We start from the raw sequence: 25,880 nt of genomic DNA, 5'->3' as shown, positions 1-25,880 counted from the left end.
GAACTGGGTGAGTCACGTTCTGCATCTCTCTCCCTCGTGGCCAGTCTGGAGGCCTCCTTCTGACACCAGCACTCCACAAACAGTCTGGGGCCTGATCCGTGTTTCAGTTCACCAGGTGCTGGCTGGCTGGTGGCCTGGGAATCAGAGCCTGATCCTTTTGCTTGGTCTCAGGGATGCTGACCCAGAAGTGTCCCGCAAAACAGGAGCACTGCAGTGTGCAAGAGAGGGTGGCAGCCGTGGCCAGGCTGGCAGAGCTCAGGAGGTTGTGTAGGGGGCTGTGGTTGTCGTCTGTCTCTGAGCATCTCCTGGGGAACGAACGTGACCCTATGCCACAGAAGCTGATCACCCATTATCTTTACAACAGCCTCCAACCATCCGGATTTGGTGCTGCTCCTATTGACTCCAGTGGGAATAGCTTAAAGAGGTTGCATGCTCTGCTGCTGGGGGAACATCCTCTTCTCTTCCACCACCTAGCCTGCTGAAGAACTGCACAGAGGTTTTCCAGGACCCAGGTGCTTACTTGGTCTGTCCTGAGTCCAGGGTGTGCCTGAGAGAGCTTTGGAAAACGCACGTAAACACCACTGCAGCTGCCTGAATAAAGCTCAGTGACGACATGTACATTTTCCCCTGATTTCATATTCCCATAGTTTAATTCTCTTTCATTGCAGCTCTAGCAGCTGAATGTAGTAACCTACGGGGCAGGAGGGCCAGGCAGATTTTGAGCATCCTCTGTCTGCCAAGGGATGCTTGAGTGACTTTCATCCCTGTCTGGCTGTGTGACTTGGTGCTATGCCTCCTGAGCGATGGCACGCCAGATAAATGCCACCCATGAAGAGCTTCCACCTGTGATGCCTCTGTAATCCAGCTCACTTGAGGACTTGTGCTCTGGAAAACAAGCCACCAACACTACCTGTGGGATGTCAACACAGCCTGAGCCCAACTTCTGAACCAAGCTAAAGCTGAGTCTCTCTCACAAAAAGCTTAAAAGTTCCAAGTTTGTGCTTCAAGTTCGTGTTTCAATTCAAAGGAAGTTTGTTTCTGCCTTTCATATATTATCAAAGCCGCTTCTCCCTTCTTCGAGCTAGAAAGTGGAGGTCCTAAGATACTGCAGAAACTTCCAAAAACTTAACTTTCTGAAAGCCAGGATCCAGCGCTGGTACGGAGCTTCAAGGGGTTGCAGGTCACTTACGGCTTTAGGACTAGTGCAATGTCACTGTGCTGGGGACACGACGGCACCTACTGCGAAGCCCCGAGATGACAAAAAGCACCTCCCCTTGCCAGAGATTCTGCATCCACAAATGACATCCCTTACTGGGGTACCTTGATGCACCCGGACCCTTCCCAAGTGTCAGCAGAAAGTGCAGGCGGTGTTCTCCCAGCCCCGGGCAGCCCTGGAGCTCTCTGCTTTCACTTGCCTCTTCCTTCCCCCAAACTCCACCGCTACCCTCCACCCACCTCTGCCTCCCTGACTCATCGCAGCCTGGGTGGCTTTTCTTCTCATCGGCAGGAAACGGCTCCTGGCTCGCCCAGCACAGCCAAACCCCCCCTGCAAGCTGCTCCTGCTCCTGCTGGAGGATCCCCGCGCCGTGGCTGCGGTGGTTTGGGGCAGGCAGGGATGCTCAGGTCTCAGTGAGGCTGCCTGGAGCAGTACCGGTGAGGGCAGCGTTCATATCGCATCTTCTGAGCTAGAAAATACCTGGTGCCGCTGAAGCTGCGCTTAAGGGGCTCAGCCGGAGCCATCTCACAACATTTTCACCCACCTCCTTTTGCTTTTCTTGTCTTGCTGATCAGACAGAGAGAGGGAACCGCGCGGGAAGGAGCAGAAAGAAAGCGCAGACAGGGAGGGCTGTCAGAAAGCAGGCGTGGAGGCAGGCTGGCAGAGCCCCGCCGCCAGAGAGATTAAAGGGAGGGAGGCTTTGTAGGCGGGAGCTGCTCGAGGATTTTCTGTGTTTTGATTTTTACTGACTTTTCTCAGTGAAAAGTTCATTTTTTTCCCCTAACTATTTTTCCACCTTTTTTAACCAGCCCTAGTAGCAAGACACAACCCCTTCCCCGCACACGGCTCCCGTGTCCTACACGGTCTGGTTATCCAGCAGCGGGCCATGTAAGTGCAGTTAGCCGCATTATTTCATGCCTCTGATATTAATACTACTTTGGAATGTGGAATATTAACACAGAATGCTCCGAGATGCTTTTGCAAGGCCTTGAAATGGCCCAAGAGGCTTCATGGAATGAAACTGCTCTTGTGAATGCAAATGTCACCGGGAGTATCCCTTTCGGGAGGCTCCTTCCACGTTTGCCTGCAACCCCGGCAGCGATTCCCTCAGTAAATCTTTCTCACTGGTTCTGGTGACTCAGGCCCTTCCCCTGGGCTTGGGCTGCCCCTAGGAATTGCCTAGGACAAGCTAGTCCAGAGGAATCCAGCGAACATCTCCTCCCTTCTCCACAGGCTACAGAGGGCTGCCTTGAGTACAAAAGACTCCACAAAAACTCCTAAGTGAAGAAAAAGAGAATAAACCGATGGCATCACGGGAGTCCCACGTTCCCGAAATAGAAAGGAATTTTTCCGGTGTAAATAGCCAGGTGACCCTCAGGAAGGAAACGTGCCCCCAGAAGGAAGGCAAAACAACACCCAGGGACACCTGCCACAGTTCCTTTCTGCCCCGAGGTGCTTTCAACCCAAGCACGTGAGTAGGAAATCCTCCAACTCACCAGCACACAGCCCCCTGCTCCTTCCTCCAGGTAACAGCAATCAGTAATTAGTAGTAAAAACCCTCACGCCATCCCATTTCACATCGGATTTCACCTCCCCAGGGAAAGCCATTCCGACAGGGCTGACCTGATGTGCCACGTGCCGAGGCTGCGCTGCGGACCCCGGTATTTCCTTCCAAGGCACGTGCAGGGCAGTGGGCTGCTGGCAAAGCTCCCTCCCTCGGGCAGAGACGCACTTCGGTGCAGCCCCACACTCTTGCCCATGCATAACCTGCAGCCTCCCCTTCCTCAGCTCCTCCAGGTGGGTGCTGACAGCTTTGAACTACCCGCACGTTGGGTATCTCTGATCTCTTTTAATCCGGCCAGCAAGCACCAATCCACTCCAAGTCTATGGTTTAACAGATTTTGGCAATGGGGTGAAAACCCCCATGGGTTTCTGCACTGCTGTAAATACAAACACCCGCTCCTGGCCTCAAAATGGAAGTCCAGTGGCCCAGAATTATAAGGTATTGCTCTGGACCTGGTGGCAATTTCATGCTGCTTTACCTACGGGGAGATCTTGTTACACTCAGGTACTTAATTACATTCATCAAACTCTGCAAAAAGAGGGAAAGCTGTTTTCTCACAGGTAATAGGCTGGCAGATCGCTAAAGCTTTTCAACCCGTTTTGTGTTTTGGGGAGGGTGATAAGGAAGAAGGAGGCAAGCACACAAACACACAGGTTTTGGAGCTGCGAGCACAGCATCTGTCTGTAGACAAGCAAGAAGCTTTTCCAGCACAGAAGAGCTTGGCAAGGCACAGTCAGAATTTATTGACTGCGGTGTGGTATGTAGTGAGGAGGAGGGCTCACGTGGGAGACCTCAGGCCCTCGAGCAAAATTCCAGTTCATGCCGCTCAGGCTTCTGAAAAAGGACAGGGTTCGCTCCGGCGAGCCGCGGAGGCTCTGGCACCCCCGTCTGCCACCCACTGCTCAAACATCTCACCGAGGTAGCCGGGAACGTGTTCCCTGTCACAGATCGTGCACCTCCAGCCCACGTGGGGAAGCTCTCCTGGCGGGGTGGTGTGTTCCTGCATCCTTCAGCAGCTCGGCTGGGCCCCGTGCTGCAAGGACCGTGCTTGGCGGCGAGCGCAGGGGAGTTTCTGCACCGTGTCAGCTCCTCTCGTGTGGCTGAGCACAACCTGAATCCCAGCACCTCTAATCTCACGATTAAACCTGTCCTCTTCACCCTCCGTCTGCCTGCTTTCCTTGCCTTCACACCTTTTTATTTTTGGGGCAAAAAATCCACTACCTGAGGCGTTGCTTCACCTTCGACAATCCTGATATTTCCCTGGCACGCGTTAGCAGAGCCTCTGAGTGTCCTCCCAGCAGCTCCTCAGGGGCAGGCAAGCACCTGAAATGCTTTTTGCACGTATGGAAACTGAGGCCCAAAGGTACAACAGCCCAGCTGAGCTTTCTAATTCCTGCACGTGCCTCGACGTGGCTAAGAGCACAAAGAGGCACAGGACACCGACTCCAGCTCCTCTGAACTCAACTCGCTCTTTTGTCCTTTGTCTCCAAAGGCTGCTTTGATGTTTTTCCTCTTTGTGCATTAAAAGGACGGTGGAAATGCTCTGTGTGTTCATCTGCTGCACTCAAGAGGGTTTTATGCTTGGATTTTGCTGAACTAGAAGCAGGATATCTCCTGGCCCAGTGCTCTAGCAATAAAATTATAGAACAAGCTTTTTTTTCAACCGATTTTTTGGGACATTTTCCCTTCTTTTTAACTTGTTCCAGCTGTACGTACTGCCCTGGCCACATGCCTAGATTAAGCACTGACAACTGCTTCATAGCTGAGCTCCTCAGACACGGATGAGCCAAGATACACACACACACACACGCACGCACACACACAAAGGAGACGGCAGAAGGCACTAAAAATAACTCTGCTAATTGAGCAGCCGTCGGCCGAGAGGGCGGAAGATGCAGCAGTCACTCCAAAGCCATTTCCTGGAGAGGGACTGACACTGCCGAGCAGCCAGGGGAGGAGGATGCTCCCCAAAGGCCGGGGGGAGGGAGGGCTGAAGCACGTTTCCCCTTATCCCTGCAGCTGGTGGCAGGGAAATTATCGCCTTTTACAGCCCCTGACTCACTTGCAGCGGGGAGCTCACCCCTGCGGACCAGGGTGGGGTGCATGGGAAGGTTTACACCGCATCAGCTGGGGATTTGGCAGCCCCGGGAAGAGTCCTTCTGCTTCTTAGTTGGCTGAGGCAAGAGCAATCCCCGAAGTGCCACTCTTGGCAGCGAGCAGGGATCAGGGGAAGCCGTGCAGCTGGCGCAGTGGAGCCTGCAGGCAGCGGTCGGCATCCAGAGCCTGCTGGCTGGGGCTGCTGCCTCCAGCCTGGGCCGCGCACACCCCTCAGCCAGCCCCCGGCAGTGCAGCTGCAAAATGATCCCGGGAACGGAGGGGTAAGTGCCGGGGGGCTCACGTCCTCCCTGGTGGAAAGGCCTTACCTCTTCAGAGGGAAATTTAGCAGCGTCAGAGAAGCAGGGTTTGACTTCTTCTGCTTGGACATAATCACCCCTTTTCGCTGACACTCACCCTGGTTTATTCGATCTCTCCTCCCCACCAGCACTGCAGGACAGCTGTTTGTTCCCAACTGCTGACGGTCCTCAGAGAGCCGCGTGTGCAGCACCTCTTTTTCCCCGTCATTTTTCACTAGGAGACAGTCTTCCCACCTGCTTCATGAAATAATTACGTGGACTTGATGCAGCTTCTCCTCCAGCTGCGCGGGGTTAGCCTGCATCCCAAACGCAAGCACCGTGCCTAATGCCCTGCGACAGGGCTGTCGTGGTGTGCAAGTGGGTCAGTCCAGTGCTGGCACCCTGAAGCTTCCTTCGCTTTAAAGCACGTGTGCTTTAAATTCTGACCGAGATACAGCCTTAAACACTGCGGTTCTGGCATGGAGCCACCACGGATGAAGAACCTTCCTCTTCCACGAGGCTTACAGATGCCACGGCTGGATGTCTGGGGGGGCAGATTCTAACTCAGCCATTGTCTGGACGTTTCCTTCCTTTCCGTTTACCGTGGCATTAATATGTCCTGTGCTATCCTTAAGCACAGAGCTGCACCCAGCTCCCCAAGCCTGCTCACAGCACCAGCTAACAAAGCAGTCCTTCAGCTCCAACCCATTCACAGCCTTGCCGCTGTCCAAGTGACACAGAGCTGAACGGGAGGCTCCAGAGCGCGTTCCACACCTGCGGCAAGCAGGCCGTACGTGCAAGCTGTTCGTAGCTGAAGTCCTGAGTTACCAGAGCTCCTCAGGACCCTGCCACATTACAAATTCTTGTGCTATCCACAAAGAACAAGTCATCTGCACTGCAGGACTTTGTGAGCTCTCACTTTCCTTCGATGAAGGGGGCTCCAGCCTCATCTCTCTATATACTGGTTGCCCATCCTTGATCTGAAATGAACCAAAAGGCAGCCGTGCAAAGCTGCACGTGTCCTCTCATTAAGTGGCACCTGCTCTGCAAGCCCGTGGAGATCCAGTTTCCCAGAGCACAGGATGTGCCAGTGTTGATCACCCATGAGCTCTAACAGGCTCACAGCTCATCCCATTCAACACTGCTGCAAGAGACAACATCTCCCGGCCCTTCGCAGCTCTCTTGGCTACCCAACGTGCAGGGACAGGACCCTGACAGACACTGCCTTCACGGATCCCACCTTTGTGCAGAGCCAAGTAAGCCAACCCCAGGAGACAGCTAATCAGGGCCGGGGGTGAGAGGTTGCCATCAGCACACAAAGAGATAAGAGGAAGCGGTGACTTACCATGTGGTAGTTGATCATTTCCTGCAGACTGTCTCCAAATTTGTCGAGGCACTCCTGCAAAGGAGAGGTAAAGAGAACTGGCAGTGAATAGGAGCAGCTGCCCTGCATCCCCAGGGGCTCAGCGGGCTGTGAGGGACTCGCTTGAAGCCACTGAAGAGCCACTCTGTCACTTGGCAAGGTGTTCCAATAACCATCTGGCGTGGAAGCCACAGGCTCCCCGTCCTTTCCAGGTTAGTGCTCGAACCACCACGCCAGTTGTTTCTTCCGCAGGCTGGTTACCTGTGCTTCCTAAATAACCGATGCTTACTGACCCAGATTGCAATTACTTTGCCAGCACTGTGGCTTCTTACAAGTTCAGCTCTCCCTGCAGATGATGAATGTCACTCTGATCCTCAACACTGCACGACCAGAGGGTCTCTGCTTTCCTCCAAATATAAAATCTCATGTTAAATGGCTATTTAAATAGTACAAAGGTCTTGGACATACAGTCCATGCACAGCACCCCGAAGCTCAATGCTCCCCGGCCCTCGCTGTGTCCCATCCTCCGTCCCGCAGGACGACTTACCGAAATCATTTCATCCTTCTTGCACTGCTGCGACAAGTCCCGGACTCCGCTGACAAAGTGCTTGTTTGTGGTGATGTAGGCCTTGCCTGCTTCAATCATCCCACTGCATAGCTTCACCAGCTGCACGAGGAGAGAGCAGAGAGGCAGATGACACAAACTGCAGCCAGGCTGGGCTTCGTCTGCACCAGCACCGTGGCGCAAGACCTTCAGGACAGGATGCTGCTCAGGTTACTGCTGTGGCTACACGAGCTACCCCGACTGCACGGGGCAGAAATGGGGATGCACACCTCATTTCTCAGGGTACGTCGTGCTGTCAGACAGCCCTGGAAGGGGCCGTGTTCTCAGGAACATGGTGTTGACAGCAGTAAGCAAGCCACGCGCTCCAGTTCCCATCACCACCCGTGTTATGACCCCAGTGAAGCTCCCTGGAACAAAATGGGGCAGCTTCCTCATTTTGGAAGAGGCTTGCTGCAGCACGGGCATACATCTCCAGGGAGCCCTGATTAACTTGTGATAATTTAACAGCTGCCGGGAACATTCCCAGACATCCTGGCCACAGCAAACTGCCTCTGCAGGCCTGGAACTGGCTGGAAAGGCTGCAGCATCCTGGCCTTTGGCATATCATTCACCCAAAGCTCCTTGTAAAAGGTTAAGTGAAACAAGAGACATCTATAAACCAAAGGCCCAGGAGACTTGCAACTTAAGGATTGCCACAGAGCATTTCTTTAAATCATCACGGTTCCAGACTTTTTAACTAAGTGAAAAACTTTAGCTACTGACAATGACCAACACTTGGAACTGGAGCTTTCCATTCTCACAATCCAGGAGCTTTTAGGGATGTTAATCTTAGTAGGGATCAATGGCTTTAGAAATCTCCCCCTGCCAGCCAGCCTCACCCCAGGCTGGCAGTGAGGAGCGCTCAAGTTTGCCTTGCTGGCAACGGGTGAACTGATGTGGGCTCGGCGCTCTTTTTATGCAGCCACCAGGCTCTGGGGTGTGTGCTGAGTCACGTTTATACACGTGCATCGCAGAACAAGCCTGTTTGCCTCTCCCTGCAGTTCTGCAAGGATTTAACTGAATATACAAAGCCACACAGGGTACGGCTGTGTACACGCAGGGTGTGCAGACCTCGCTCTTTCACACTCGCAGGCTCCCCTGTCCACGCAGTTTGACAGAAGAGCACTGGCAGCCAGCAGACTCGCACTATCCCATCCAAGCCCAGAGGAGGAGGGCGAATAGACACAGCTCCTGTCACATCTGGAGCCCAGATGGACACTAGGGGTTTGGACAGATCCTCTGGAAAGGAAATCCAGCTTATTCTGCAACGTGGCGGTTTCTACAATACCTCTGTGCAACCGCTTGTGGCCAAGGCTGTGTTACTGGTAGCTGAAGGCCATTCAGCACAAGCACACTTTGCAATCGCATTTCCTAGCCCTCGAAAAACTCCTGGAACATCAGAGAGCTTGGGCAGCGTTGGTAGGAAGCGCGTCTGTGACAGTGGTAGGAAAACCTGAAGTCACTCTAGCTGAGGGAAGAAAGCAGCCGTGTCTGGACGTTATTGGAAATCTCCCTTTCTGCCTGTGGCTGCAAAGTAACGAAATCTCAAAAAAAAAAAAAAAGCACAGGAAGTTCAGAAAGTGCAGTAAAAAAATCTTAGGAATCGGATTTTTAATTTCTCCCTGCGCTGATCAGCATTCGGTTCCCTCAGCCTCCCAAGGGGAGCAGTGATGGCTTTGCAGATGGGAGAAAACGAAGGAAATCTCTTTGAAACAGCACCCAGCCCAGATACTTGGTGTTCCCCTTGATGAGTCAGTTACGCTGCCCTTTACCTGCATTTTAAACAGGTGCTAAAAGGCCGATCATTTATAAACTACGTGCTAGAGGCCCAGTAGAAGGCAGAGAAGCAGGGTAGGTCCTTGCAGTTCGCTGCTCTCCCGGGGTACCACCGAGCAGCATCCCCGCCAAGCCCCACGGGGGCTGCCCCGGGCACGCACCCAGCGGGTGCGCAGGAGGGGACCTGGGCCGGCCAGGGCTGATTTATTGTCAGTGGGGATGGCCGAATCTTGTCCAAAGTCACTTCCAGAGAAACGAATTTGAACTCCAGCGGCTTTTCAGAGACAAACTCCAGGCTCACTCGCCCTGCTCCCAGGCCTTCTGCCTGCTCGTCTCTGCAGCAGACAGGGGAACGATGCGAACGACCAGAAGGGCACGTCCACCCACTTTGCACGACCACAATATCACCGTAGCTGCTGTCAGGGGAAGACCAAAATCGCACGTGTCTGTTGCTTTAACGCAGCCCTCACCCAAAGGAGCTCAAATCGATCGGCAGCAAAGCACCGAGCAGCCCAGACGGGAGAGCCCCGCGCAGTTCCTGTGCCCGCAGCCTGCCCTCCTCACCCCAGGCTGGTCCCTGGCACCCCAACTGCCCGACCTCGGGGGCGCTGACAGCAGTCGTGCTTCAATCAGAGCACGTTGTGCTCCCCCGTGCTTCGTCCTGAGGGCCTCAGGCTTGTCACAGAGGAAAACAGCCTAAATCCCTTTGCAGCCTTCACCAGTGAGACTAGTTAGCTCGTGCCTATTTCTAGCAGCTGAAGTAGTAAATAGGTTTTATAGGACACGGGTTTGCCTAGGGCTTGTGACTTCAACAAAGCCCATTTTTCTATCAGACACGGGATTTTTCTCCCTTGCTAGCTTTGGGAAATCTCACAGAGAAAAAGCCAACAGCTCTTCTGGCTCCTCCTCTTCATTTCTCTGTTCTCATTGAGAAACAACTTGGCCGATGTCTCAGATGTCAGGATGAGCGGGGGCGGAGGAGCCACCAAAAAGCCTCCGACTCTGATCCACGCCACCTCAGCACTCCCTGCCCTGCTGTCCCCTCGTCCTCAAGGCCTTAGAAGCGAGGGACACCCTTTGCCCAGCTCCCTGCAACATCTGCAGGATCCACCCTCACTGTGTCCCTCGCCATGAAGGCCAATCCCAGCAGCCAGAAGATGAACGCCGAGCACACCCCACCTTCCGAGAATCTGTAATTAACATTTCAGTGCAATGCCCTTTTGTTATCTGCAAGCCATAATTACAGATGCACAGTTACACGGCAACAAGCCAGCACTGGGGCACGACGGGCTAGAAAAGGAGGCAGGGAAAGGAGGGTAATAACGCTGTCAAGGAGGGCGACGAGGCCGGGAAGCAAGGATGGGATTTCAGAGGCCAGGATTAAGGTCTAATCACACCCTGCAAGGTGCAGCGATATTGCAATAAAATGAAGGGCTGGGCTCTACAGTAACAGCTCCCACTACAAGACAAGGCCATTTTTTTTCTCTGTTAATAGCAGGGAAGGCCACCAAGCAGCATCGGGAGCCCAAGTCTGGACCTCCTGTCCCGACAGCTTTGGCTATCACAAAGGAGCCCTGACAGGCGCCAGTCAGTAGAGGGAGACATGGTCCTGTGCACAAGCTCGGTGTATTTCACACCAGTTTCCTGGCAGCCTGTGTTGGGCTCCCTTTTCAGAGGCTGCTGGGGCCATATTCCCAAGCAGGAACCCATCAGCCCCACTTCAAACCAACGTGCTCCATCTTACCTTGTCAAGCTTCGCTTCTATCTCCACCACATCTGTTTCCACTTCATCGATGGTCGCCCTGCAACGAGAGCAGCAAAAAGAAATAATTAATTGGTTGCTTGTAATGACTGGGAGAGAAGCCAAGGTGTCCCAGAAAAGGAAAGATCCGAGGGCCTGAGGTATGTGTGTTGGTGGGTGACGGGAGGAGGGGTTCACACGTCCCACTTCGGTTTTTCCTGCTGCTCCATAAGCTCGGGACTTACTTCTAGGAAGCAGGATCCCACCTGGCGGAGAATGAATTCCTCGGGGCTGACCAAAGGGATGGAGATGATGCTATCTTCTGCCAGCGTCACGGGGCCATTCAGGTGTGCTGCAATAGTCTTGTTCTGATTCTGCAGGCACTGTTAATTGGCAGGCCCAAACTGCTTGCCTCCCTACCACCGAGACGGCTTTTCTGGGCTACGATTGTGCCTGAAGCACAGCCACCCGGCGAGTTTTGTCCCTTGAGCCTCAGGAGCCACCACTCGAGCAGAAACCCCTCTCGGCCCTGCTGTCATGGAACACCCCAAGTCCCTCTCCCGCACGTGGCTCTCTGGTCGCGTCCGGATAAATCTGCCCCGCGATTATCCGCTCGGTTTTCTCTCCGCGTCGCTGGACAGATGTGACAGTAAGAGGCTGGTGGGATCCAGCTGCAAAGGTCACCGGGCCTCCCCCCCCGAGTGAAAGGCGAACATGACATCAGCCATTTACAAAAACCATTCCCAGCCTGAGCCGTGTGCTGTGAAACGGGTTTCTTTGAGGCCGGCATCCCGCGCTGCGAACCCCCGAGCGCTCCCTCGCAGAGCTGCTCGCTGCTGAGCTGCGCCGAGGCTTGGACAGCTCTTGCTTTAACCGCACACCTGGCAATGCGGCGAGCCTCACACCGCCCCCGTGCACCAAGGATACACGAGCCAAATTCCACCGCAAGCAGCTTCTGAAGCTTGTGGGCTCGGAATTTGAAATGTTGGTTCCTGAAATCTTACGCTCAGGCTTTGAAAAAACCCGGCGCTGAGCATTTGCCAGGTGAAAGAAGAGGGAGGGGAGGGAGGTGATTGAGAGCCGCGTGAATCGGCGCTGCTAGCGCAGCGAAAGGACAGGATGCTCACGCACCAAAGGGAACAGCAAAAGTCCTGAGGAGCCGCTGGAGTATACAGGAACCCCGCGCCTGGTGGTGCCTGCAGTCAGTAAGGGAGTGAGGAAGGCAGTGACTGTCCTCACTAGGGGATGTGCTTCCAAGAGAAAGGAGAATAAATTTGAGAAGAAAGCCCCAGAGGTCACAAAGCTGGGGGAAAAAAAAGCCTAAGTGGAAACTCCAAGCTGAGGGAGGGTTCAGGCCAGCAGCACGGCACCTGCACGTCCCTTACCAAGCTTACAGCTGACCAGACCCGCACAGCACACTCCGTAACATCCATCCCAAGCGTTCCTCAACAGGAAACGTTTCTAATACCTTCCACAGGTGAGCGCAGTCCCCATCTGTCAGCTCCGAGGCAGCCAACGTTTCCTACAGTCCCGAGTAATCCGGGTGGGACCGAGGAGCGAGCCTGTCCTCGCGCAGGACCGGAGCGGGGCAGAAGGCCAGGTGTTGTCAGCTCCTCCCCTAGCACCCATGAGATCTTTGGCATTTTCAGATAAAGAGCACGTGAGAGAGCGGCTCTCCTACCCACGAGCACCCTCCAGGGCTTCATGTGGCTTGTGAGCAGCTAGCTGACTGGGACGTCTCGCATCACGCGCTGATCAGTGACAGCAAAGGCCCGCTGATGTCACACGGCCGTGGGCACTGCGCTCCCTGCATGCCTCGCGTGGCACGCACGTGATAACACACGAGGGCAGAGCCTCCCTTCTTTCCACAAGGCAGGCTGAAGCGGAGAGCAGGGAGGTGTGCTGCTCCTAAATTACCCGCGATGTACTTCAGTGAGAACACCGAAGCCCTGCCAAAGCCGCGCGAGGAAAGGACGTGGCTCTGCTCCCCGCATCCGAGAGCCCTGGACTCATCTCGCCGAGTGATGCTCGCTACGTCTCAGCCCAAGCCAAGCATCAAATCCAGCGGAAGCACACGAGGTTATTAATCACCGCTGCATATTACAGAAGACAGCTTGGGATCTGCTTTCGTTCAAAAATACCGGATGCAAGAAACGCGGCTGCTGCCTACGATGGGCTCCTCTGCTTCCTGCTGCGCCGTGAGACGTACTTACAAAGCCCGCTACCTGCTGAGCACTTCACGGAGCATTTGTTACACCTTCCCCAGCCCCAGCCACGGGGCTCTGAAGCTGCACTGATACAGCGGGGCTGTCCGGGAGCTGACCCCTGGCCTTCTGCTGTACCTCTGAGGAAGCTGGCAAGAAAAAAGCGCAGAGCAGGTGAGACAGCAAGAAACTGCAGGTTGAAAACGGCCCTTTGCAGCTGCAGGGCTCGCGGGTGCGCTTGTGCAAAGGGAGGGAACTGCTTGCTGTGGCTTTACAAGTGTAATTTTCTGTGATAGCAGCAGAAACACCAACTAAAGTGCATCTGTTTCATTTCCTCCACTTCATTCTTTTAAGCACGAGCTCTGTTTTGGGATGACAGCACAATGCCAGCCTTTGCTGTCTGCAACCACCTCTCCGTTCCACCGGGGACGCTCAGGAAAGAAGTTAACGTGCTAAGCACATTATGGAAAATCACGAATGCAGACCCACCTCCAGGCCACGGCATTGCCCCTGCTGTCTGCCCGACCAGTCCCAAAAGGGACTTCGCAAACTACCAGAAGGGTCAGACAACGGATCGGTGCCATCAGAGCATGCTTCAGCTCCACAGAAATGTCATGGTCTGTTCCCCTCCTGGGTCGCAGCTCACCTCATCTGGCAGCCCTCTCTTCTATTTCCCAGTCGTTTTGTACACAGTTGGTCCCCAGGCCACTGGGCAGCAAGGGACTGGCCCCCAAAAAAAATAATTAAGAAACTGATCTTAATGTAAAGCCCCTTTAATGGTTCAGAAAAGGGTATTTTAGTATGTGTATGCAGCCTGAAAAAGTAAGCGGGGAAAAAAAACAAAGCCTCTGCTTTTCCCCAGCACTTCTCCCGAGCTCCTCCCTGAGCAGCTCCCCGGGAGCAGCCTCCAGACCCCGGGCAGGGAGCTGAACGCCCACCCTCGCATCAGCTGGACCAAAAATGAAACCCTGGTGGCTCATTCCGGGAGCACAGCCTCCCTCGTGCCCTCCCCGCGCCCAGGGCTCTGGCCACAATCGATCTGCTACCAGCTCTTTGAAAGCACGGCCAAAAAAGAAGCTCCTTTCTCTCTAACAATGCGGTGCCCGAGCTTTATTGCAACACATATGGTTGCCCTATAGGAACGGCAGCTTGGCTGTGCCAGGGGCAAAGCTTTAGAAAGAAATGGAATAATTAAAGAGCTCCTTTCAGGCTTTTTTTTTTTTTCCCCCCCTTTCAGCTATTTTTGTTCTCTGGGTTTGGAAGTCGAGTGCCTTCATGCATCACCCTCTTACTGCCAGATTCAATTTTTCCACTTGGTTTCTTCTTGCTTCTTATAGCTGGACATAATAACCAGCAAAAAAGAGAGGGAGAGAGAGAGAGAGAGAGAGAGAGAGAGAGACGGGTTTTCTGGGGTTGCTTTTCTTTCCAGGAAAGCAACAGCAGCCATTGTTCAATCTGCAGACATCAGCTAGAAGCTAATATAGCGAGGCAGCCTAGCAGCATGTTCCCTGCCAGAAGGTGGAGAGAGCATCTATAATTTACTCCCCATTTTTATCGTGCCCTAAGAAAAGGAGTTGATATATTTGGCCTCTGTGTGGGGGAGGAAGACATTTTGGGTCTGGAATCCACTAAGGTATGAACACAGTTGGCTGTGGCTGGGAGAGCATGAAACTCGAGCTTTGTATTTGCTGTGCAGACTTGACATAAAAGGTCCCGAGTGGTTGATTTCAAGGACAGTGATCTCAGGGTCTGTTCAGCTCCAGGACTCTGACGGAGTTCCAGATGCATCACAGGAGGCAAGGGGGAACAGTTGGCCATCCTTCCAGTTACGTGGTGGGAACGAAGACCTTGGAGAGATGAATTGTGAGGCAGAGCTGTGGTTAGGCGTGGTGCAGCCACACATTCACATTAGATAAGCTGTTACGTGCAAGACAAAGGGATCTCAGTCCTCAACCAAGAGCCCAGTTCCTACCCTGCAGTATCTTCTCTGTTACGCCTCGTCTCCTTGGCCGGGGACTTTGTGAGAAACCAGGGAGCAAAATCTTCACAAGTGACAGGTCTGGCTCCCTTGCACACAAACTCACCACAGTCCCTGCCCAGGACCACGTGCACTCACGCCAGACACCTTCGTTGTGATCTGCGCTATTCCAGCACGCTGCAAGCACGCTGGAGATGAGCTAAAGCAGTGGTAACAGAGCCTTCCTGACAGGCCTGGCACGGTGCCCCGTGGAAGGACAAAGCCTGGGCAAAGACGTAATATCAGATCCTTGACCACCTGATTTCCCATCCTTCGAGGTCGCAACGTGCCTAAGTCCGCCCCTGGGCTTCTGGGGTTCCAAGTGTCCTCACCCTGCTCACAGACACGGTGCCAGAGCCCATCGGTCTTGCCTTCCTGGAGAAATAATAGGTTTCAGCACAACTGCTTTCCGACTTAAACTCGCCCAATTCCACCAGCGTGTCAGGGATAAAAGGCTCTTCAGTTACACACGCAAGCTGAGAACCTGGCCTAACTCCACGGGGATGAGCGATGCCACCTCAGCACCCTCCCTCGCTGCCGAGCTCCACCGCTCCGTCCCAGGGAACGCGGGAGGGCGATGAAGAGGCAGGGTGAGTGGCTGAAACTCCGCGCTTCCACGTCCACAGCACGCCTGGCTTCCCACACAAGCAGAGGACCCCAGGCTCGGCAGCAGCTGGAGCGTTGTGTGCGCTCAGGGACTCTCAGATTTGGGCTCGCTCGCTCACCCAGCTGGAAACCGAGTGACTCGAACAGAGGGAGCTGAATCCCTTCGCCCACCCCCCATAAAAAGCAACGTCCCCATTACTGGGCAGCTAAAAGCTGTGCAGTCATCTCTTGGCCGCGTGCCCTCTGCGCTTCCCGATGCTGCGCTCTTCCTGCTAATGCTTTTCCAGGCCCTGGGCTATTTCCGTCATGCGGGAAGAGAAAACAACCCGCGACCTCCTCTGCTAGCTGTGGAGCGCAAAGCGCAGCCCTTCCAGCTGCGGGGACGAGGCTCGAGTTTCCTTGCTCGGAGAAAGCAGCGATTCCCCACCGTCCTGAGGGGTTTCCACTGGGAATTTTTCCTTGTGCTTTAGAGAAGCCGTTCGGAAGCGTGATTTGTATGCGACAAAAATCTTCCCAGGAGCATTTGGACATCCCCTGGGGAAAGGGATGCAAAACGATAATAATAATAGTAATAATAAACCTATACGGCTAGAGAACAGGGCCCGTGGCAAGAAGCCATCTGCCTTTCCCCTCCTGTGGTCCTGCCACTGCTCAGCAGACAGCCCAAGCACCAGGAGAAGTATCGCCCGCATCCAAGAAGGGAGCTGGGATTTTTAAGCTGTGCTCGGATGCAGTTAGAACAGGGCTGGCGGGGGATGAGGGACAAAAGCGGGGGGGAAACGACATCTGGAGAGAGGGACATTGGCTCCAATAGGTGAGCCACAGGCCCCTTGGAGTTAGGTTATCCTTACTCACCATTTGCTTCTGACGCTGCTTACAAATAGGCTTATAGAGGGGATGGTTTGTGATGACGGGAGCAATCAGCAGGCCTGACGACCCTGTTCTTATTATTAGCTGCCACCTAAGCCAGCCCTTGGCTTCCCCATTGCTAAATTGACACACGTCTGCCTCGCGGTGACACTGCGAGCACCCAGTGACTCCCTCGTGTTTGGGAAGCTCGGGGGATCCTCGGGTGAGGCGCTGGCTGCAGCACCACGCAGGCACGTGGTGGATCAACAAGGCTCGGGATTAAATAAACCCGCATTGCTAAGCGGTGGAGGCATGACGTGATCAGCTCGCATTTCTCTGCGAGGCCTGTCTGCGTTTTTGACACTTCTTTTTCTTCGTGGTGGAACAACAGTCACAGTTTCCTCGGCCACGGTTTTGCTGGGTTTTGTCAGCTCTGACACAACCACGCGTGTGCTAACTGAAGGCAAGGACACCAGCAATCCAGCACCAAAGCCGGCATTAAAAGCAATAAAATGACTTAAAAGGGCCCCGTTACCTCTGGCAACTACGTGAAGAAGAGATCCAAAAGAACACAAAATGTAATTGCGAATTATTAGCTGCTGTAACAGCAACTGCTTCTACTTGCAGCTGTCAGAGCTTCTCACAAAGTCGACTTAATTACAACCCTTCTCTTCCCTTGGGAAGTGCGTTTGGTTTTCCTCACTTTGCTGGCAGGGAAACTGAGGCAGAAGAAAATAAGGACAAGATTTTTTTTCAGCACTGAGGCTCAGGCAAACACAGCGCATGCAGTGACCAGATTGCAGGTGGTTACACGAAGTAGCGGGCTCCTTTGTCCCCGAGGCACGTTTTGTTACAAAGGCTGGCTCACCCGCTGTCTGTAGAAAGCTGAATTTTTATACCAACGCTAACTCAGGCCGATCTGTGACTCGTATACGTGATCCATCTCCCTGCTACACGGTGTCCCCCCTCCTTTACAAGCCCTCTGTGCTGCTGTGAGTAACGCCCTCCCTCAAAGCTGCATCCCTTGACCGCTTCTTCAGCATCAAAGCTCTCCTGCCCGCGACGAGTCGCACACGAAGCAGCCGCCTTGTGCCCAAAGCAGTGCTCTCATACCCCGATCACGTCTGATCCGCGTGCCAAGTGGGCCACGAGGGCTCGGTAATTCCTAGAAACCCACCTCGCCTGCGTGTGTGTGCACAACAAAAAGGACTCTCGAGACAGGGAAAATAGCTAATGTAGTTCTAAATCAGGCTGCTGCGGGCCCTACGCTGTGTGTCACCCGGTGATGCTCAACACAGGCCCTCCAGAGCTCGGACAGGCAAGGGGAACTCCTCGATGCTCTTCCCGATGGCCCCAGCATCATTGGAGGGCCCTTATCACTGACTCCACGCCCCGATATCGCTATTCAGAGGCCGAGAAACGAATCCTTCCCTCCCTCACGGGAGTGTTTGGAGGATTAATTGCATCGCGGTGGCAAAATGCTCAGAGCCAGGAGCTGCAGGTGTGCAGAGCGGCTATTATTATTTATTAAATCTGACTGGGTTCTCCCTGAAATGCAGGGAAAGCGGTGTTTGCCTTGATGGGATTAGCTCTGCCCCTACCTAGACGAGGATGGCTGGCACAGCCACAAGCCTTTCTCCTTCGACTCCTTCTTCCAGGACCAACAGCAGCCTGGCAGGGTCACCAACAGCTGCCAAGCTTCCCTCCAGAGGAGCACTGACTTTCTTCTAGAGTTTAAAATAAGCTGAGCGTGTGCCTCCAAGGAAAGGAGGCCTGCAGGAGAAGATGGGATTTTGAGTTCCACCTCCACATCCTTGTCCTCTTGCAAGCCTTATTTCTGGAGGTTTAAACTGAGATGAGGTAAAAGCCACGCACTTCTTACTGGTGGGCACTCCTTGGATTTATTTATTTTTTGCAAGAAGGGAAGTGCTGCATTCGTTGCATGGTGAAATGCTGCTGTGGGTGACCCTGCAGCGAGTGCGTCGGTCTTGCTTCCTTTTGCTGGCCGTTACCTTAAGATGCAGAAAAGAAAAAATAAGGAACCTGACAAAGACAGACGGCAGAGCTGGCCAAGCTCTAACACCAAGTTATTGTTAGCCTCTTTAAATACCTCTCGGAAAGCTTCCGTGCTTCTGTGCCCTCTGGTACCCACTGCTCTTCCGCCTTTCTTCCAAAAAAGAAGAATACTTCGCATCTCTCCCAGTGGGAGCAGACAGCACCATGGCAACAGCTCCACGGTGACTGTATCCATAGGAACCCTGCAACTGCACGGCTTCCAGCGCAAAATGCAAGCTCCATTTGCACGGCTTTGTGCATTTGCTCCTGGAAATAGCGTGGGACCGGTTGCGAGATAGCTAAGAGGAGCCGAAGTTTCTCAGGGAACTGAGCAGAGTATGCGGGAAATGTGGGAGAGGCAAGGACCACGGAGCACTGAGAGTGGGTAGTGGCATTAAATGGCAGCGCAGCGTCCTACCTCTGCTGGAGCGGGGGCTGGAGAGGGAGGAGAGTCTAGGTGAGGTGCTTCGTCTAGGTGAGATGATGCTTCTAGGTGAGGTGCTGCTTCTAGGTGAGATGCTTCCTCTAGGCGAGATGTTTCCTCTAGGTGAGGTGCTTCCTCTAGGTGAGGGATCGACGAGCACGATGCTGCCGGAGCACCTCCCAGAGGGGTCTCTGCAGGGGCTGCAGAGCTGCCCTGGGTGAGATCGAATGCTCCAGCAGCGCCAGCCCGTCCTGAACCAACAGCTCTCCGCAGACATAAACGGAGCCTCATATGCTGCACACGTACCTTACGGCTTAGCCGGGAACATCGAGGCACGGAAAGGGGCTCATCTTGCTGACCGCCACAAGGCAAACGAGCACAGTGTCTGCTGAGTGCCGGGCCCAGTCTCAAACTGGACTCCCGTGGGAAGTCAGCCTAGACCTGGGACGGGGATGGATGAGAGTGAAGCCAAAAGGGCCAGGAGGAACAGGAGGAAACAGCTTTGTCTACAGGACAGCGCGGTTACTGCCACACCCAGCACCAGCACACAAAGGACTCTGCCCTCCCCCAGTTACACACACAGCAGTGGGGTGCCTGGAGCCAAGGAGCGATAATTTGGGATTAAGTTGCACCTGAGGCTTTAGAGGCTCAGCGGCTGATGGCCGGGCTGGCGAGCGCTGCTGCCATCTGCTTCTCCTTGCTTCTTCTCTGTTAGCTCTCCAAACCAGCCCTCGGCCCCAGCTGGGCACATGTGGGCCAGGCACAGCCCTGTTGTGCTCTGCATTTCAAAATCAGCAGCCACACGGCTTTCCAGCTCCGTTGCATACCAATTTCTAATCAAACCAGCCTCTTCCACCAACCCTGCACGTGCCAATCCTCAGCTCTTGCTCTTCCGCACCTGCAGTCATCCTCTTCAAAACACCTGGCTCTGACGAGGGGGAGCCCAGGAGGAGCAGCCTGGGTAACTGAAAGCTCTGCGTGCATCTGAGAGTCGGACCCAATGTGTTACCCTCCGGTTTCTGCCTGGTTTTCAGATGGTGGAAAGGAGCTGATGTGCACGGCTCGGTCTCAGCACACGGACAGCGCTGTCCTCAGCTGTCTCACCAGTCCCTCTTTCCTTCCAGAGAGGAACCAACGCGGCTGATGTCCAGTCCCTCAACCCTCAGAGTCTATTTTCTTTCCTTCTGCAAGATCAGGAGAAACTCTTGACAAAACTCTGCTGGGTGGAAGACCAATGACTTCAGAAATGCTTAACTTCTATTTCAGAGCAGCAGCTTCCAAAGGAAAACGTTCTTTTCCTGCAGATCAACGGTAAAACTGCGTTCAGCAGCAGGATGGAGGCAGTGCAGATCCCATCTTTCTCATCCTTGGGGGGGGGGGGTTCTGTTTCTCCTGGTGGTGGTTTGGATCCGGAGAAAGTGACATTAAGGGAAATGCTCCTCCATCAGCCCCTGAGCCTGCTGCTACTGCTCTTACCCATCTTTATCAAGCTTCTGAGCAGCCTCATTTGCTTCCTGGGGTGCTTCAGATGCTTGGGCAACGCAGCTTGTTCCCTGGTCCCCTTGATATTCATCCCCTTGTCCCTCCCTGCGACCTCCCTGCCTCTGTGCGCAGCGGGGAGGGAGCTCCCGCCGGCCCTGCTGGCTGCAGCACTCGCCCGAAGGCCACGTAAATGTCGATCTGGTGCTGTGCCACGTGCACCACCGCTGCCCTTACAGCGCCACAGAGAGGTCTTCCTGCAGCTGGAGCCGCGTGCCTGGGAAGATCGTAACATGAGGGTGGGTGTGAGGAGGCTGGGGAGAGAGCTGTCTGCGGACTGGGAGCAGGAGCCGGGGAGCCGGCGCTCCTGGGTCGCATCCTTACCTCCGGCAGCGACTCAGCCCTCTCAACAGAACTAACTCGCTCCCTCCCTTGCTTTCCCCGTTTGGAAAATGGAGCTGCTTCCACAAAGCTGCACAAGGAACTTCCCTTAATGACAGCTGCGCTCAAAGACCTTCAGATCAAAGATGCTGTGAACAGATCACTGATAACATTTGCCGGAGATTTATTAACACACCCCCAGCGACGACAAGTCAATAGCCTTTCCAAGCATAAATGCTTGCTACAGTGCAAACGCTGACCTAGATCTTGAGTAATTACGCTGGAAACAGGCACATGTGATGCTTTTGCTCTCTGCCTTTTAAGTCAGCAGCATTCACGTGAGAATTGATAGCTACCTTCAGCTTCAGAGCTGTCCCCTTCCCCCTGCCACTCTGTGTTTCGTAGTGTTAGCAAGGCTAGACCAAAGATTGTTCTCTCTTATTCCACCCCAAACTGAGGTCTGCTGCTCGAGTGAAAGCAGGTCGTTTGCTCCATGCAGAGTGAGGTCTGAGACACCCGACAGCACTTCAGTTTCCACCTAGGAAAGGGCAGCGTTGCTTGCAAGGTATAGGGGGAGTGCGGGGTTCACTGCACGGGGTGGCAAAGACCAGTCTCGTGGTGTCAATAGAGACCTGTCCCCAGGTAAAAGAGAAACTCCCGTGGCACATCAGTTCGATTCTCAGTGGAGAAGAGGAGAAAAGAGCTCCTTCCTGCCCCTTATGGGGCTACAGAAAATAATCTGGGTCCCCCGTGCTCCCTAGGCAGCTGGAAGCCTCAGGCAGAGTTACTGAGGGTCCTGAACCTTGCTGCCTCACGAAGCTGGACCGGCACTATTTTCAGGGAGCGAGGGGAAGTGGGATGTGCGTGCATGTCGCCGTGCTCCCTGCAACCAGAAATTGCATGAGAGTCAGCCCAGGCTGAAGCCGAAACAAAAGCATCTCTTAAAAAAATGACCCCCCAGGGTCCTTGGAGGCACGCACGCAGATGTCCTGAGCCTCATTGCCCCGGCGGCAGCACCACGCGCACGCGGACCTCCACGCAGAGCTGGGACTAACGCAGGAGGAATGGGAAGGTCACGGAGACGGGAGCTGCTCCCTCCAAACCAAGAACTAGAAGCTTTGCAGGAATTAACTCGTATTTTATTGGGGTTTTAGCTCTAAAAAAAAACCTTTCTCCTTTGCTTTAAAAGGCAAGAGCCGCCCTTCAGAGCAGGAGCTGTGGTTACTCACCCCGCACACCCACAGGGGTGTAGGACGGGAAGGAGCTGCGGTGCCACACGTGAGCATCTCCCCCCCCTTTGCTCTGCCCACTCTCCTCTGCCGCCCTTTTGCATTGAACCTCTGCAGTCTGGGGAATTTATCAGCAGTGGCAAACAGTAAGCTTCCCAGGTACAATTTGTGACAGACTAGGTACAAAACCCTGCTCGAACACACACCAGGAACATCTTACTGGCTTGAGGGAGTCACAGCGAGCATGGAGGTGTGAGATTCAGTGCGTGGACTCACCGACGTGCTGGCCTGTGAGTACCGCTGCCTCCCTTACGTGCTTGTCTTCTTCCACAGCTCCTGAGAAACCAGGGTTCACAGCTCTGGTCTGCCCCAAAAGGGAGCCAAGCGGCAATAGCTGTCCACCGAGCAAGCCACCGAGGTGGGGTGACATCAGGGCCTCCACTGACAGAGGCTTGGAGGCAAAATGTGACCCAGCTCTGATTTAGAGGTCATGCATATGCAAAGCCCTCAGGCAGAGGCTTGATTTTAGAGCTGTCTCTCCCCCCCACCAAACTCAATGGGAGTTCAGGCGGATGCCGAGTGCTGAGCACATGCTCTGCCCAACTCGGTAAGCTGGAGCAGTTTGCAGGAGTGAAGAAACGCCTTTGTGGAGCCAGTTGTGCTGGTACAGCCAGTAGGTCGAACCAGATCCGGAGATATGCCCGGCAAGGAGTTAAACTGGGGAGGAAACGCTCCAGGCAGCTCTGCTTGAACCCGGGGGTGCCTTGCTGTCCCCAACGGGGAGATGAAAGGGCTGGGGTGCCTCTAAGCTGGGTATGTGAGCGCTCACAGCTTCTTGTAGGCTGGCATTAAAGAGCAGTTTGGTGCAGAGCACAGGAGGTGTGCGCACCAGCAAACCACCACAAATGCCAGGCACTACGCAAGGGTCTTCGTCCCAGCCGAGCAGCCCAGGCTGGCCGAGACCAAGTGAGGAAAAGGCTTGCTGCCAGAGACACGGTGGGTCAAGGTGCAGGTTGCTAACCTCCTCTAAATAAAAATACGTCCAGTGTGCTTTATAATATGTCCACACACGTGCTTTAAAATATGCCCGCATGGCGTATCTTCAGATAAGAAACACAAAATCCTTTTTCTTTGCCCATGGCTACTGGGCTTTCGCTGGAACCAGCCCTTGGTTTCCTTGAGCCCCGTGCAATCGCGTGAAGGTAAAACTTGAATATCAGAAATGAATTGCCAATGCCCAGCTCTCAGCAACACAACGGACGAGTGCCGTGGCGTGAGGGGTGAATTCGGGCAGCAGGTGAAAGCAGATGAGTTGGGCGAGGCACGAGGCACGGCGGCATCACCCCACCCACAACCACCATCCTCACCGGTAAGCCAGCGGGGCCGGACAGACGTACGACCAGCACACGTACTGGTAGGAGGTGGGTGATGAATTGCAGAACCCACTGTTAAATGTCTACCTCTTAAATTTAGACGTTGGATCACACGTTAAATGTTTGCCCGCGCAAACGATCAATTAGAGGCTGAAAACGAAGGTTAGACACCTTGTCACTGATCTGTGCGATGTTCGTAAGACCAGAGAGGAAAAACTTCTGATATCAGCAGGGATTAAACAAGTTTTTGGTTAGAAAAACAAATCTGTTCTACGCAAAATAATGCAGCCTTGCACCTTGCTGGTGACTGTCTGGGTGGCAGGCAGACTCAGGGCTCACGATTTGCTAGAATTTCACAGAAAAATTGTTTTGGGAAAAAAACACACCACCACTGACAGATGTTAGGTGGATGCTGCTACGCTGCGCGAGCCTTCTGCCTCGACCCAGAAATAGCTGGCCTGCAGATGTGTGCAAGATTTTGTTTAGTCTATCACGGTTATTGCTGCGGAGCAAACTCGGTGTTGCTCCTCAATATCCACGCTCCCACCCACAGGCACGGCCACATGCGCGCACACGCAGCCTGGCAGGAGATGCCGAGCCTGCTCGCCTCACACCTGGGGCTGCAAAGCCACGGGGAGGGCCGGCGAGCCAGGGGAAGGGCAAGGCAGCAGGAGAGAGGGGCTTTGGGCTGCTCTCAGGGTCAGGGTCCCAGCTGACAGGGGACAGCTTCAGGCCTTGTTCCCCGTTCCCCGTTCTGCTGGACCACGCTCCTGGCTCTGCAGCCTCCTTGCCCCTCGCCAGGCTCGGAAGCGCTTGATAAGAGAGAGAAAGAGGGACTGTGGCAAGCGAGCCGCACAGAGGAACTCAAACACTGCGATTCGCCAGCGGCAGGTGTCCCTTCGCTGCAGTGGCAGTGACAGATATCCCCCTGAACCCCAAGCGCGAGCACCACGCACGCTTTGGCCCTTGTTCCGACCAAGCCCAGGGCAGAGGAGCACACAGGAGCTATTCTCCCCCCGCTCCCCGCGACGTCCCCAGCCCGCGCCGAGGCTGAGCCTCGCCGGCCTGCTCCTCGCCCAGGCTTCGCTTTGCGCCGCCCGGCGCCGTTTGTGCGAGGCCATGTCCCCTCCTGAGCCCCAAATCACCCCAAAGCGCCCATATTTCAAATCAGGGCTTGGATGCCAGCACAGCCACAAGGGCACGCGCCACAGCCCCGCGGCAGACAGGGCTCCAGCCAAACCCACCCTCGTGCCAGGGTCACCGTCCCCAAATCCCCCCCCAGCCGCAGCAGGAGCGGTGTCCCATTCTCGGAGAGCATCGACCGCTTTCGGCGGATAATCCCTTCATTAGCGCGGCCTCCCACATAATCCCATAGAGAGGTTTGCACACGCAGCACGGTTTAAAACAAGCCGTGCCACAGGTCCCGGGGTGAGGGGCAGGCTGCCGTTGCGAGGTGCCTTTGTGTTAGCTGATGAGCTCCCTTCCGCGGCTGCTGAAGCAGGCTGCGCCCCTGCCCCTTCGCACGGCACCAATTCGCTCGACGCACGACAGCGTGCTGGATGGAGAGGCCACGAAGGTCTCAGCCCACCTTGTAAGAGCACATACGCCTTAAAACCACTGCTGGATGACAGCTGCTTTTCCAGACACGTTGGTACCGATGCGTGAAGACAGACAAGAAAACTATTGCTCTGCTTATCCAGCGGTTTTGGGACTCGGGGATACACGTGCAGCCCCAAAGCATTAGGAACTGAACCCTCATCGCCGCCTCCATCGCCAGAGAAATCGGGGCAACTGCAGGAATGGACTGAAGGGGTCCGGTGCTTTCTGCCATTAATGCCCTGCAGAGCACGAAGGGCTCCACAAAATCAAACTGTTATGGGGCACAGCGTGAGCTCTTAGGGCCGAAAAGCAAAACCTGCCCTTTGTGCTAGGGTAACTGCTGTTCCTCCTCCTTGCTCACTCTCCGTGCGTACGTATTTACGTGTGCCTGCCTTTTTAACTGCAAAGACCGAACGGTTCTCGGAGGACAATGTCTGGAAAGGTTTCCTCCTATTGCCAGAAGAAACAAATGTCTTACACGAGAGATATTGGCCAGGGGGCGTGGGGTTGCTTTTGGACTGGGTTCTGAATATCTTTTCGCTCCCCTCCTCCCACTCCCTTTTTCTTCCCTGATTCACAAGGAAACCACAAAGCAAACTCAGGACTGAATGAGACTTGTTTTTGTGAATGTTCTGGCTTTCTTTTAGGACATTCACTTCCACCCCCACTTGCCCAAACCCTCTCATTTATACCAGCCCAATAAATTCAGCAAGCTTCCACCAGCGTAAACACAACCAGAACCTGGCCTGGAGTTTAAGGACCACTGCAGGACCCCTGGGAGTCACACCGATACCCGACGGCAAATCCGAACCCTCTCCTTTGGTCCGATGCTGCTTAACTTGGTTTAACTTAACCTTCTCAAATTCTTTAAACACCCTGACCTCGATGTGAGGACAGAGACATGACCACGAGCCTGGAGTCCGTCGGTGCTGTTCACACCCTAATTAATTCCCTAACCAGCAAAGATTGTAGGAAGAACTCTGTCAGTCCTCATTTACAAGGTGTGA

The 25,880-nt window shown here is 54.3% G+C and overlaps 1 protein-coding gene across 8 annotated transcripts in view; it reads right to left on the bottom strand.

Moving 5' to 3' along the window:
• ACAP3 (ArfGAP with coiled-coil, ankyrin repeat and PH domains 3) overlaps positions 1 to 25,880 on the bottom strand; it is an 82,096-nt gene that overhangs the window by 34,209 nt on the left and 22,007 nt on the right. For 6 of the 8 annotated variants that reach the window (XM_040533359.1, XM_040533364.1, XM_040533365.1 and 3 more), the window contains exons 2-4: positions 10,661 to 10,718; positions 7,084 to 7,203; positions 6,519 to 6,572 (exon numbers count right to left, since the gene is read on the bottom strand). In XM_040533359.1, the coding sequence (XP_040389293.1) occupies positions 6,519 to 6,572; positions 7,084 to 7,203; positions 10,661 to 10,718 (232 nt within the window). Of the gene's footprint in view, positions 1 to 6,518; positions 6,573 to 7,083; positions 7,204 to 10,660; positions 10,719 to 12,125; positions 13,088 to 13,507; positions 13,528 to 25,880 lie in introns of those variants that run through there. The other 2 variants (XM_040533363.1, XM_040533362.1) reach the window with 2 other exon arrangements.

Source organism: Cygnus olor, chromosome 21 (genome assembly GCF_009769625.2).
Source record: "Cygnus olor isolate bCygOlo1 chromosome 21, bCygOlo1.pri.v2, whole genome shotgun sequence".
Lineage (NCBI taxonomy): Eukaryota > Metazoa > Chordata > Aves > Anseriformes > Anatidae > Cygnus > Cygnus olor.
Note: the sequence above shows the minus strand (reverse complement) of the source record. Positions and strands in the feature narration are given on the sequence as shown.